Here is a 14,006-nt window from a genome sequence, read left to right on the forward strand (position 1 = left end):
CACGATGGAGGGAAACAGTGCGAAAGACCAGGCCGGGAAGGACGCATTCAACAGCGCCGATTCAAACCGAAGTTTATTCGCCAAACAACGCATTATGCACATGTGCATTTGAATCGAAAAGAAGAAACAAAAATGACAAGTCAACGAGCAATGAAAAATGAGCATCATCACAAAAAGACATGTTCATTGCTCGTGCAATCATTCCATGGAAAAGCAACCTCGTTTTCTGACAAGCCAATGCAAGCGAGAACTACGAATCAAGCGAAAACTATGCAACTCACCGCTAGCCATCCGTTCTGGACTACCCAACCAGGCTCCGCCACAGTGCTCAAAACTCCAGCGCGTCAGCCCCATGACGGGTAATACGTCACCCACAAACAATTGGTCCACACTAAACCAATGATTCCTATATCTCATGTAGTTGTGTCTTTTGATGCGAATAGCCCCATATGTCTGTTTTCAATACAGTTTACATTTCCTCGTCGTCCTCCTTTAGGTCGCCTTTCATAACATTGCCGCCTCTGATATGGTGCATGCGCTGTCTCTTTACTCAACTACAAAAATAAAAAAAAGGTTATTTCAATAAAAAATTGGTAGCACTTTATTCAGAAAAACAAACCGGAAATTTGCGGAAAAAATGTTCTGGGTGACTTGGGAAAGTTAATGCATTGTTTTCTTTAGTCGCGAAGGTGTTTAGGTGTTATCATATTACTGCGAACTTCGCATTGTTGATTGGAACCTGTGACCTTGCTCCCAGAAGCGCAACACTTAGCACATGCAGTCACGTAATTAATCCTTTTTGCTTATAAAAATATTTACGTCACAATCACAGAACACTGCTGGGGGAATCCTTGCGACTCTGGAAGAGTTTCGGGCATGCTACACCACAGGCTCAAAATTCATTAATCGATTCTATAAAGGAAAGATACATGCCAAGAACCGTGGAAGTATACGTGACGGATGAAGACATGTAAGGGTAATGAATAAACGTGAGTCCCTTTCTATCAAGGTACTATTATGGTTGCCAGCTTGGTCGAATGTTTTTTTTTTCCTCTAGCCTTTTATATTCTAATACACCAGCGTTTTTTGTTTACCAGCCACTGTCGTCTGATTGCGAGTCCGCTAGCAAGAATTCAAAACTGTTACACTGCGCCAAGGTGGGGAGCACTGAATCACTCTGGCATGCTTACAGAAACGTCACTGCAGAAAAGTACCTCTTTTAACTGTGCTTGCCTGCACAGTGAAGTATAAACGTACCGAATAACCCTACCTACCGAACCAGCTAAGAGACGGAGACACCAACGGTGTCCGGCTTTTGTGATGGGAGGCAACAACCCTGGGCGTCGTTGTCGCTGGCTGAGGTGGTCCATGTTAGCTAGGTGCCCACGTGGCCCATTGTTGATCACGGAGTAAATACTCGACGGCTTCGCAAGGAGCCCGTAGACCATCAAAGACTCCCCACGCGTCAGTTGGCTACAACCCAAAATCGCTTCTAATCAGTTCTGGACTTAGTGCGATCCTGTCTTCCGGCTTGCAGCGTACAATCCGATAGGCCATCCAATGGCCGAAGGCATGTAGCTCTACGTTAGGACTAAAGAGATTCGATCTTCCATTGGGAAATAGCTCGCCCTTTGTAAACGTTCTCGGAAGCCAAGGCGTACTGCTACGCCAGTACACTTTCGCCCACATAGTTCGTGTTAGTTTGTTTTTATTTCCTCGGAAGAATTAATTGTCATAGATATGTAAGCAGGCTAAAGTTCACCTGTTTCAAGTCTACGGCCACTGTATATGACGTAATACAAGGTACGTGTGAGTTACAAAACAGAAATTAAATATTTCAGAATGCTATAACGACTGGGCACCTCTCTTCTTCGCAAATGAACGTCCTTGTTTGTCTCTGTGTCCTCGTTTTCAATTAGTTTTACATCAACTAGTCCAAGCTGCTGCCCAATCTACGAACTCTACGTCGAGGCGGAAATAATTCGCCGAGTTATTAGAAATTTATAATGCTCAACAATTAACTTTTTATTCATAAACTAGAGTGCAGTTGTAAGCCAGAAACACGTAACTTGTGACATTTAGTGCTAAGGATCGATGGCCCCAAACAATGCAATATCGAAAGTGAGTGCGCCAAGCACGCAGGAAAATTCCGTCGCTGTGTAGCGTCATATCGGAATTTCATATGAAAAAATACTACGGCATCTCAACAAATGAACAATTATGAGAGGGCGAAGCAGGAGGATCGATCGCTATTATTGTAAGTCAACCGTCAAGATCACGACCCACACATGCGGGCGTGCGTGTGTGTGTGCGTGTGTGTGTGTTTGAGAGAAAGAGAGAGAGGTAGAGAGAGAGAGGTGACACCCCTGTCTGAGCGTGTGTGACCACTCATCTTTATCGCCTGGTTGCGTTCACACTAGTGAATATTGTCAATCAAAAAGAAAATATTACATTTGTGTGCAACATCAAGACGTAAGTATTATGTAGTGTGTTAAAGTATTTTTAAAATACATAGATACTTAATTCTCTAGTTGGCAGTGCTTATTATGCGGCGCTGTCAAAACAACGCTATAGACGTCCGACTTTGGAGTTTCGCGGACATGCAGCGCCACCTGTCGACGCAGTTTTGAGTAATGCAAAGCCCGACACCCTTGCACAGTTAGCGGCGCAGCCAGGTCAACTATAGCATAAGAAACAGTGATTGAGCTAAATACTAGGCGTATCTGAGCATTGAACTCTTAGAAAAGGAGCTACAAGTTCTTCTCCGCTAGTCAGACGCGTCAGCGAACCGCCGTGATGTGCTTGCTGGTTCACTATACAGAAACACGGTGAAAACAAGATCAGACGCAACAGCTCCACGCTCTACAAAAAAAAAAAAAAAGGACCCCGGTCGACGCTACTGTTGCGTAGTGAATTACTAAGGAGGTAAAGGACTTCAGTTTTGCCGATATCCGCAGCTCTCGCAATGCAGAAAAGTGAGGGCGCTGGATACGGGCCGTCGCAAACGTTGTGAGCAAGGGAATTCCCGCAGCCAGTCGGATGAGAATGTGTGATAATGTAGGTCTGTTGTTATTGTTTTGAGTAGCTTTGATATCAAAGGGAACCATAGTAAATTTGATTTGAAAGGTTAACAGAGCCTCTGGCCGCGGTGCGCATCGTGCAGCAGTAGACAGGTGGCGCGCACGATAAACATCGCACACGCTGCGATCCCCAGTAACCTGAAGCTCCACAGCTTTACGTCTGAGGGCTTTCAAGGCTCTAAGTTCCGGCTTTATCTATCAAATGTGAGCACGCACGTCAAACAGGTAAATCGTAAAATTATCGTGACAACATTAAGTACTTTTTTTCCTTGCCGCCCAGGTGAAAATCTGTAACTGGGAATCTAACTGGTTTCAACTGGTCCCAGTTGAACTGGTTTAAGGAACACTTTTCCAGTTGGGAATTTTTCCCAGTTGGGAATCTATTCCCAGTTGGGAATCTATTCCCAGTTGGCAACTGGGACCAGTTGGGAACCTATTCCCAGTTGGCAACTGGGACCAGTTGAGAATGCATTCCCAGTTGACAACTGGGACCAGTTAGAACGCATTCCCAGTTGAGATGTTCTTAACTTTGAACGTGCAAATGAGCATTCTAAGCACATGAAAGACTCCAAAGGACTTATGTTGAGTGTATATGAGACGATTCTATTTATTAATGCAGAAAAAACATTGCACAGCCCTAGTCTTTGGTCTTCGTTGGGTTATCTATGGATTGAATGCATTTCGCAGTACATTTACTGTGGAGGTTTTCGTCGCTCTGCCTTGATGCAATCCTGAATTTTTTCAGTTAGTATGCTGGTCAAGTTTCGGGCTGCAATGGACGAGTCGGCGCCTGTCACATGCGACCAATGGTTGAGTGTTTCTGTAAAAGAACAGGTGACATGTTACGTGCACTTCTCAGGATAGATTTAGCACATATACACAGCAGACCAACCTTCCAGAACCGCGACCTTTTCAGGTGTCAGCGCAGGCTTTGCAACCTCGCCGAGGTTCCTTCTTCCTGGAGCTACGCCACCTTTAACACTGCGTGACGCTAGCCCTTTCTGGGACCATATGGCTTGTGCCGTTTCCTTCACCACCAGCCTTGCCTTCTTGTGAGACAGAATTCTTTTTGCCTGAATAGGCGTCAGGCAGATGCCCTTTTGAAGATGAAACTGTAAATATCAAGGAAGAGAGCGATGCAACATCTTGTTCCTGTAATTATTATTGGCTGACAAAGAAGTTCAACTTAGCAGGCGTACAAATATTGAATAGCAAAAATTTTATTATTACAAGTTTTTGTGCAATATAATTTTTTTCTGAATGTGGTAATGAGCATGGTTTCTTTTTTTGTTTACTTGACTTGTGAAACAGGTTGTGTGGGGAAGGGGGGGGGGCAGCCTTGCATCACTGCAGTTTATTGTATGCTTACCAGCTGGTGAGCACCGGACTATGTAAGAGATTTGAAATGCTCCTTGGCTTTGCCACCGCACGCTATCGGATATTCACGTGAGAGAGGAGGCATTTTCGCGCCACTTTGGCAAAAAGACAGCAGCGGTCTAGATACAGGTACTTTAAACAATATTTTTGGTAGCCCTGTATTTAATTTTTTGTTAGCAGACATACACACCAGATGTCAACCTATATATGATGATTAATGCATACTACAATTTAGGGCATATGTAATTATTACATGTTCCATAATGTAGGTGTTGCCGACTTTCAGTATTTGAGAATTTGAAGAGCACATATTCAATTCACGAATTAAAATATTCGCAGGGCCACTATTCGATTTGTATTCGGATATGCACATGCTTTTGCCACCTCATATAGTGTTTCTAAATGTCCAAATTATCTGTGGTATTGGTAATATATCTAGCTACCGAAATTGACAAGGGCAAGTATACAAGCCACCTGTACTTTCTAGAAGCTAAAATGTAACATGTACTGCAGAAGATTTCACAAACTTACCAACAACTGCTGCTGTTTTGCACCACTGTCATTGGCAACATGCCAAGTAGCTGCACATCGTTATTGTGGAGGCACCTCTGAGCTGTTCGGCAGGCAGTTTGTTTCACACGGCTTATAATAATATCATGGGTTTCATGTCCCAAAATCACATGATTATACGGGATGTCAATGTGAAGGGATCTGCAAATTTTGAATATAGTGTGTTCTGTCCTCAATAGGAGTATTATATTAGAAAAGAGGCTGTGTGCACAAAGATAATAGTAAATCATGGTCACTAAGATTACAAATGAGTGCTGTAACTAAATCAGTGCTGTGAAGCTAGATGTAAGTATAATGTAATGAAGTGACAATTAGTTGGGATGCAATCACTCAATTTACTGAATGTAAACACATTTAATTCAAGCTACCATAGTTGCTGGTGTGAACATATAACATGCTACAATTTATGTTGGCATCTACAGTATAGATTTGAAATTATTTACTTTTTGACCATTTGCATCAATCATGTTCAAAGAATGCAACATTATGCTAATTTCATTGTGTGCTTGAACTTCACAGGTAAAGTGCAAAATATATACTCACAGAGCCATCTTCTAAATATGAAAAACATTTCCCTGAAAAAAGATGTTGCAAATTTGTGAAACATGGAAATTCAGTAGTTTCCTACAATAGAAGCACACAAGTAAAAAAGCCTACTTGGACTAGGCAGGTCATCAGATTCTTTTGCTGCACATGCTGGAAACACAAGGAGCAAAGCTAAATGTTTACACAAATACTACACATAAGCCTGTAACTCACCAGTCATCGAAGTGGGAGGTTCCTCTATGAAGTCTGCATAAATATTTTGCATTGTTATAATTACACGTAAGCAATACAATAGAAATAAACCTAAAGCCTTACCATCAATGGCACTTCGTGAGTGTAGACTGCCAGCATCTGGTGTGAAAAAGCCAAAATTTAGATCTCACAGGAATAGACAAACATCCTCCAACTTACTCGGTGACCCAGGCACAGTCTCTTGAATGGACTTTACTGCATTTTTTTGCAATTTTAAAATCAGTTACAAAGGCTGTATTGAGAAAATAATCTAGCCTCTTGCAATTTTTGGCATGCATCATTTTACTTCATTTATGCATGCAAAAAAATCAGATCTGTGTGCATAGTACACCAATTTACAAAACTTGCTAATTTTATATTTAATACTATTGCACATACAATTCATGCAGTGATGGAAGCAATACATGAACATCCTGGTTACTTGTGTGTTTCATTGTGTCAAATGTCATTTGCTAAGGAAGTGCAACATTGCATTTCCTAGCAAGTCTCAAGGCAAAAGTCATCAAACATGCATGATCCTTTGAATTCTTTCCCAGCAGGAACAAGCTTTGTTGACTCACTGGACTGCAAATAGTATACTGCAAAGTGCTTTAAGTAAATCTGAAAAATAATTAGTGATTATGAAGTAACCGATTATGCATCTTGATCCATTACATGAGAAGGGAATACTGCTTTAAGTACTCTAGCTCAAGAAGTGCTCTTATGCTATATGCTACAGATGATTGTCAATTCTATGTAGTATGAAACTAATAACACTAAATTTAATAACAAAAATGAATATGCACCTAGGTTGCTTGTGGCCTTTGCTGTCTCCTTTCTAGCTTGTACAGTGCAGCTCTCAACGTCAGCCTCTTTGCTGTGCTGCAGGTCTTCAACTGTCAAAATATTCAAGAAATGCTCACTAGCTATGAAATTAACAGGTTGTCATCAACATATAAAAAAACTTTCTCATTTTAAGAACTAAAATCAATATATAATTATTGTACTTACACCTCAGAAATTTTGAGTTTAACAGCACCTGCTGTGAGCTAACTTGTTCTTGCAAGAAGATGTTGTCTTGCCGCAGCTCCTTGCATCTCTTTTTCCAAAATTTGGTTTTTTTCTTCTCTTCTGTTACTTCTGAGCTGGACACGAGAGAGTCATCCGAGCTTGATGATGAACTCAGTCGCGTTTTTCGCTGCGTAAACATTTTTTTTTTTTTTGCTTCACTGAAGCTTATTCACAGTGAAAAGAAGAAAAGAAGTTTAAGGAAATCGGGTATTATATAGTTAATACACGCTCACAGTTTGTTCCGAGTTCTGTCGGAGAGCGTGGCTCATCTGCTTTTTCAAGATCTGCTCGTACCGGTCTTTTTTTGCTGCAGTTCGGTTGACAGCTGTTTTTTTCATTCTTGCAGCCTGCAAATTTTGGATTAGACATACTCCCAATATCTTAAAATAATTCGCACTTCCTTAATAGATTCGAAAAAAAAGAGAAACACCTAAAAAAAAAAAGATTTGCGAATGAACAAGTGCGCACTTACAGTGGCCTTCTTGGTCACAGCTCCTTCAACGTCCGAGCCTTCCTCAACTGCAATTTTAGGGATCGGAATTCTTTTTGGCGATTCCCGAGCTTCTTTCTCTGTGGCTGAAAGTGCAAGTGTGGATATTAGACTAACGCGTAGATCAGGGTAGATGGATGCACTTACCGCCAAGTCGAAGTATCTGGGCTTTATATTCACCCGTGTCGTCACCGTTTGCTTCATCCTCCCAGTGAACGACATACACTGCCTTGCCATCGAAATCCGTCTCGTGCTTCGGATGAAAATCATGGATATCCTCCACTCGCACAACATATCTACGAGTGTCATGTGCATGGTCACTATCTAGAAAGCGAACTAGCGCGAACATTATATCGAACCAAATATGACAGTCAACGGGCTCAGCGCGCACGTGGGTAACGCGGGCCTGACACAAAGTGGATTGTACTCAGCTTGGCCCGGCTTCGCTCAGCTCAACCAACCAAGCCAAAACTGCTTGGCCTGGCCTGAATTTAAACGCGTACAAATTCATAAATAACGTTGTTAAAGAAACGGCCTATATATAAATAAAAAACCTGTAACGTTCGGTGCTAGAAATGCAAATAAAAATATATTACCTATTATTCACTTCATTGCTAAGCCGTTACAAAGCCGACTGAATCCAGATCTCAAGTCGTTTGCATGGCGTTTGCGCTTTCGTGGATCGAAAGATTTCCACTCAAGCGCACGCTAATACATATCGATTTGTATTTTTTTTATTAGACTGAAGGCATTTTACCACAGTTCGAAGTGTACATTCTGTACCGCTAACATGTCCCGGACGCCTAAACGACGGAAGTTATATCTAGAGCCATCCTTCGATGGGAAAGAGCTGCCCAGATCAACGCGGTACAGGGCGTCTCGCCTCGCGACTGACACTAGCCAAGTGGAAAACGTGATGTCTGATGGTAATGCTGCTGCAGATGAACCTGCTGATAATTCGCCAGTTCGCGTCTGGGCAAACGATGAAGTCGACGAGTGCGAAGAGTCGGGACCGAGCGACGATGAGGAAGCCCTGGCAGAGAACGCAAAGGAGGATGATCGTGAAACTGATGGCTCCTTTGACTCCGATTTATCTGCTGAAGACATCGTGACCCTAGTCATGGACTTTGCTGTTAACTTTGGCCTGGCGTGGACACAGGTAGAACACCTGATGAAACTAGTCAGTTTTTTAATGAAAAGAAAGGATCTCCCTGACACGAAGTTTCTGTTTAAGAAATTTGCGGGAGTCTCCACTGATAGCATGGGCTTTCATTTCTATTGTCCCAACTGCATTTGCCTTCTCGGCGAATGTGACGGGGACCTTAAGAAAAGAAAAGAATTCAATGCAACATGTACACAATGCCAACAGTTGTACAGTGGAGATACCCTTACTGCGCAAGGAAGTTTTTTTGTGACCCTTCCCATGGGGCAACAGATTTCTTCAATTCTTTCGTCTCAAGATACTTCCAGGTCACTTAAAAACTCTTTAAATGCACTTGCACATCGTTCACACGCCGCCTCTATGACAGACTTTACAGACGGAAGTTTGTATCTGCACCAAAGAAAAGAACTGGGTCTTGGCGCTATGGACATCACATTGACCATAAACTCGGATGGTAGTCCTGTGTTCAACTCATCCAAGTTTTCGATATGGCCCGTGCAGACGACAATTAATGAGTTGCCGCCCGGATTGCGTTTGAAAAATGTTACTGTTGCTACACTGTGGTATGGACAGTGCCACCCAGACATGACATTGGTGTTGGAGGCATTCACGAAGCAAATGGACTCGCTTACCAGGAGTGGTATCGAGTGGACATGTGATGGAGAGACCTTTCAATCAAAAGTGAGCCACTTCTATTTCATTGCGTAGTCTCCTCCTAGCAAACTTAGTTGCATATTGTGTCCTTCCGCAATATTCCTTAACCAAAAACTAAAAAAAGAAACAGCAAAAGAGAAGGCAAATGAAAACTTACTACTGTAGTGATACTAGTTTTTTTTGGCTTCATGAAAAAGCTTTCATTTTAGTCTAATTTAACTGCTATATAACGCTTTAAAAACTGAGCAATGCACGAAATATTCTTGACTTTTGGTGAAGTGCCTGATTTAACTATAATTCTTTTAAAATTATGTTACAACAAATAATGGTACTGCTTTAAAAATACATATTGTCAACACACAAGCATTTGAGCCAAGTTTAATACCACTGTCGCACAGCCACTTGAACTCACAATTGTGCCAGATTCAGATTGACATTCTACACCACGATTAGCCTCATTCTACTGCTTGCACAAAGTAGGCAATCGGGACCGAGAAATCTTATCCCGACCAGACTTGAGTATGATTGAATTTGAAAACCAATATAGCACTGTCCCATTTCTTCATTAAAACTATATTCTTTTTGTTACATTACAGGTCTATTGTTTCGCTGCTGTAGCCGATGCTCCAGCCAGGGCTCTGATGCAGAACACAGTCCAGTATAATGGATACTTTGGGTGTGGCTGGTGTTTGCACCCTGGCAAATGCATTGAAGGTAAGCAAACTGACTTGTGTACAAAAATATCTGACAGACTACATCCTGGATATCAGCTTCACAATCACTATTTTGTTACTGAAATTTGGTTTGTGCATTATTATTACATCCTACTTAATTTTATAACGTTGGTCTCCGCGATTACCTAATTTTATAACGTTGGTTTTAATAACGTTGGTCTCCGCGATATCCGGAGCTATCTCGGAGGCCTCGGTTTAGCAATTGGTTGTACACCGAGAAAGTGGACACGCATGTATCCCCGTTTGCAGTATATACAAACGGAAGACAACCGTCAACAGAACAGGAAGCGCGAGATCGATGGAGAAGGCAACTGCAAAGACGAAAATCGTCAGGGCCATTCGTGCCGGATAAAGCGAGCTTCGTACGACTGATCTCAAGATAGATTGCTCGTGTTTGCACTTCATCCCTTTGGCATCATATGTATGCCCAAGTTTAACGCATTTAGACGTTACAGAACGAACGTCGGAGGGCTTTCCTGAGACGCGATGTCATGCGCTGCTCGCTTGCACTTAATGTGCCAGTAGCAGCACGCCGAAATAACTGAAACGTTTTTCGCATTGTGCTCACAGTCGGTTTTAATGAGCTTCCTACTGTTTTGAAGCGAGTTTGCATTGAGGTCAGACGCTTGCCAGGTCCTTGATTTTCAGGAAACAGCGCCTCAAGGCCAACGAGAGAGGAGGGCCTATGCGCGTTCACTTGGGGACGGCTCGCTTTGCACTACCATTTATGAGCGGCACGTCGGTGGGGGCACTGATGGCGGCGTTTTTCGCAGCGCCGTCTGGGCAAAGTCTGACGTCTATGAAAGAAAAAGCAGATGTTTCCTACGCTTCACTAAATATACGTGGATTCAGCGTGGGTGCCCCGATTTGGTTTGGACGTGGATCCGTTTTTTCGCTGCCTGAGTTCCTGTTCCTGGTTCCTGTTCCTGTTCGCGTTGATCCTGTTCTGCGCTGCTGCTCACGGGTTGGAACGGCTTGAACGACGGGCGGCGGCATTGCACTTGAGTTTAACGTTTGCTTCTTTGTTGTTTTAGTGATTTGTCGGCAGTTGTTTGTGGTTTGTGCCATATGATTTTCTGAGTTCAAGCGACTCAGGCTATCTAGATGTCGGTTTCTTCGCCTGGCCAAGGGCCTTCTCCTTGGCTAGCATCTATACCGGTCAAGGATTGGCCAATTGATTCTTTTCTTTGCAGTGGGGTTATTAACGTCCCCGCGGCTTTGGTACCGACCAATGGAGGTACGATACCTATGAAGAACCCGAAGATGATTCAAATGGAGCTTCGGAAAGCCACAACACACTTTCAAAAGATCACTGAGGTCCGGCATTTCGGTCGTGGTGGTATTTTGTGCTGCTCTGCCGATCAGGAGTGCGTCCGAGAGCTTCTCAACTGTTCCGAATTTGCAGCACAGCCGGTGAGCCCGTTTATTCCAGCGCATCTGGCATGTTCGAAAGGCATAGTCCGCGGTGTAGATACGAGCCTGACCCCTGCAGAAATTCTTGAGTTATTTTCAGTAGAAGGTGCAGTGTCAGTATACAGGTGCACGCGTCTGGTTGACAATAAAAAATCACCTACCGAATCGGTCATAGTAACCTTTGCGGGAACGATAAGACCATCTGAAATTAAAGCTTGGCCTCTTATCTATAAGGTAGAGCCTCTATCCCCTAAGCCACTGCAGTGCTTGAATTGTTGGAGATATGGCCACAGCGTGAAAGGGTGCAGATCAACTGCCAGATGTCGACTATGCGGAGAAAATCACGACAGCCGTAAGTGCAACTCGACGGAAGAGAAGTGCTGTTTATGTCATGAGGCGCATCCTGCAGACTCTTCAGATTGTGAGGCGAAAGAACGAGAAGTTAAGCTGTTGGAAATTGTGGAACGCAGGCGTTGCTCCCGGAGGGAAGCTGTGACTGAATTACAAGAACGCTCGAAAGGTTACGCAAGCGTAACAGCACGACACACCACTGCTATGGATGCATCGTTAGCAAAATATATAGCAGAGGCTGTAGAGAAGGCAACGGAAAAGGCGATGGAGCGTCTTGCCAGCAGTATTATTGGAGTCGTGGCTGAATTGTTAACATCTCAGTTGACCCAAATCATTGCTTCAGTGTCTATGAAAAATCAGACTTCACAGGATTTGGAGGTTTCAAATTGTGCCGGGACAGAAAGTCCGATAGCTTCTACACGATGCTCATCTCCTAAAGCAGGACCCTCCAATAAGATACTGCGGACAGATCTAGAAACCGTATCAGATGACACTGATGAATTCACAGATATGGATGCGGAATCTCATAATTTCTTGAAGCGCGCCAGATCTCCCCTATCGAAAAAGTCTTCACAGAAATCAAAATCTAAAAAGTTCCTGTCAAAGAAAGACGTTTTGGAGAACCTCTCCAAAAAAGACTTTTTGAAGAAAGATCTTTTGGATCAAGCAGTCTCTGCGGCGGGTTTATAGAATCAAAATAGGCTCCTTAAAAGTATTACAGTGGAATTGTCGATCAATAGGGTCGGCTACCACAGATTTATTGTGTATTTCTTCGCAAATTTCCCCAGATATTATTACTTTACAAGAAACTTGGCTTACAAACGGACAAAAATTTTACCTAAAAAATTATCGCTTATTTCGTTTAGACAGACCTAGCAGAGGTGGTGGACTTGCCATTTTTATATCAACTAAATTTAGTCATAGAGCGAAGATTAACTACCTGTGCATGGATTCTAACTATGAAATTATGGTATTAGACATCACTCTGCCAGGCTGTTCCCCTTTTTCTTTTGTTAACGCATACTTTCCGGTAGGAGTACAGGACACAAGATGCTCAGATGCAATGTTAGCTTCCTGCAGGAAGGATGTAATATTAACTGGTGACTTTAATTCACACCACGTGTCTTGGGGTTTCAAGACTGATGTAAATGGAAGACGCTTGTGGGAATGGACTGTTGATAATAACTTATCTTGTGCAAATTTCCCCACTGTTACGTTTATTAGGAGACAATCAAAGTCGGCGATAGATCTGACCTTTTGCAGCTCCTCACTAAACATTTCGTCGTGGAAAACATTAGATTGCGCAACAAACAGTGACCACCTTCCTATTAGCTTTGATATTAACTTTCCCGGAATATTTTTAACTGGTAAAATTGGCTCGTTTGTAAATTATGAGCGCTTACAAAAAGACTTGAAGCCCACTTTGGTTCTTCGCAAGGACATGCAGGAAGACATTCGGGCTATGAGTCTGTGTGCGGTACTGAAAAGAGCAATAAAAAAGTCAACTTTTTCAATAACTTCAGGCACAGGCGGGTCGTTTAGCCCATGGTGGAACGCTGATTGTACAAGGGGGTATAGAAAACGAAAAGCGGCGTGGAAGCAACTTATCCACAACCAATGCCCAAAAAACTGGTGTGACTATAAATACGTGGCAGCAGATTTTAAACGCACAGTACGCAAAGCAAAAGATGACTATGACACTAACAAATTTAGCTATCTTTCAAAACCATACAACAGAAAGGCGCTTTTTAGATTTTTGCGTTCCAGAAAAATGATACCACCATCAGACAATACTGATTCTTCAATTCTATCGCCTAGCGAGCTCACTGAAATCTTAGAAAATGTTGCTAAAGGATTAGAAGAAACATTCAGATCAACAATGCCAAGACACATAGTAAAGCCAATTGCAGGGGAGGAGTTCAACGAGGTGACATTAGCGGAACTAGCGGGTGTAGTGAGGCACTTACCTCCTACAGCACCTGGACCAGATGGAGTAACTTCAGCAATGATAAAAGTACTATATGACATTTCCCCACATGAACTCTGTAATATGGTTAATTACTCTTTGAAAACTTCTTGGATACCGGCGGATTGGAAACTTTCCAAAATAATTCCGATACTTAAAAAACAGGGGCTTGGGTATACACTTGACAATGTGAGGCCAATTTCTCTTACATCTAATTTGGTTAAACTAACTGAAAGAGTTTTGAATGCACGTGTGATAAAATACATTGAGGAGAAATCAATATTGAACCCCAGTCAAATTGGTTTTAAATCGGGATGCTCCATATGGTGTGCGCACGCGGATTTGGAGAGTCGTATACAGT

The 14,006-nt window shown here is 42.6% G+C and overlaps 2 protein-coding genes across 9 annotated transcripts; one reads left to right on the forward strand and one right to left on the reverse strand.

Annotated features, from left to right (window-relative positions):
- Nucleotides 1–3,657: 3,657 nt before the first annotated feature.
- LOC119180079 (uncharacterized) lies at nucleotides 3,658–7,859 on the reverse strand. 8 transcript variants are annotated; one of them, XM_037431221.2, is made up of 12 exons: nucleotides 7,513–7,714; nucleotides 7,348–7,451; nucleotides 7,109–7,222; nucleotides 6,816–7,002; nucleotides 6,611–6,700; nucleotides 5,985–6,020; nucleotides 5,889–5,924; nucleotides 5,787–5,819; nucleotides 5,685–5,723; nucleotides 5,571–5,602; nucleotides 3,973–4,192; nucleotides 3,658–3,900 (listed from the first exon to the last, which is right to left on the reverse strand). In XM_037431221.2, exons 1-12 carry the CDS (start codon nucleotides 7,712–7,714, stop codon nucleotides 3,773–3,775), a joined length of 1,221 nt encoding a protein of 406 aa, XP_037287118.1. In that variant the 3' UTR covers nucleotides 3,658–3,772. The 8 variants fall into 8 exon arrangements, with proteins under 8 accessions (XP_037287118.1, XP_037287119.1, XP_075731798.1 ...); XM_037431222.2 differs by lacking the exon at nucleotides 5,985–6,020 and having other exon boundaries at nucleotides 7,513–7,859; XM_075875683.1 differs by lacking the exon at nucleotides 5,685–5,723.
- Nucleotides 7,860–8,155: 296 nt separating this feature from the next.
- Nucleotides 8,156–12,116, forward strand: LOC119180078 (uncharacterized). Its single transcript, XM_075874641.1, has 3 exons — nucleotides 8,156–9,208; nucleotides 9,778–9,983; nucleotides 12,023–12,116. The coding sequence occupies exons 1-3, from the start codon at nucleotides 8,156–8,158 to the stop codon at nucleotides 12,114–12,116; spliced, it is 1,353 nt and encodes a 450-aa protein (XP_075730756.1).
- Nucleotides 12,117–14,006: the final 1,890 nt, after the last annotated feature.

Source organism: Rhipicephalus microplus, chromosome 10 (genome assembly GCF_043290135.1).
Source record: "Rhipicephalus microplus isolate Deutch F79 chromosome 10, USDA_Rmic, whole genome shotgun sequence".
Lineage (NCBI taxonomy): Eukaryota > Metazoa > Arthropoda > Arachnida > Ixodida > Ixodidae > Rhipicephalus > Rhipicephalus microplus.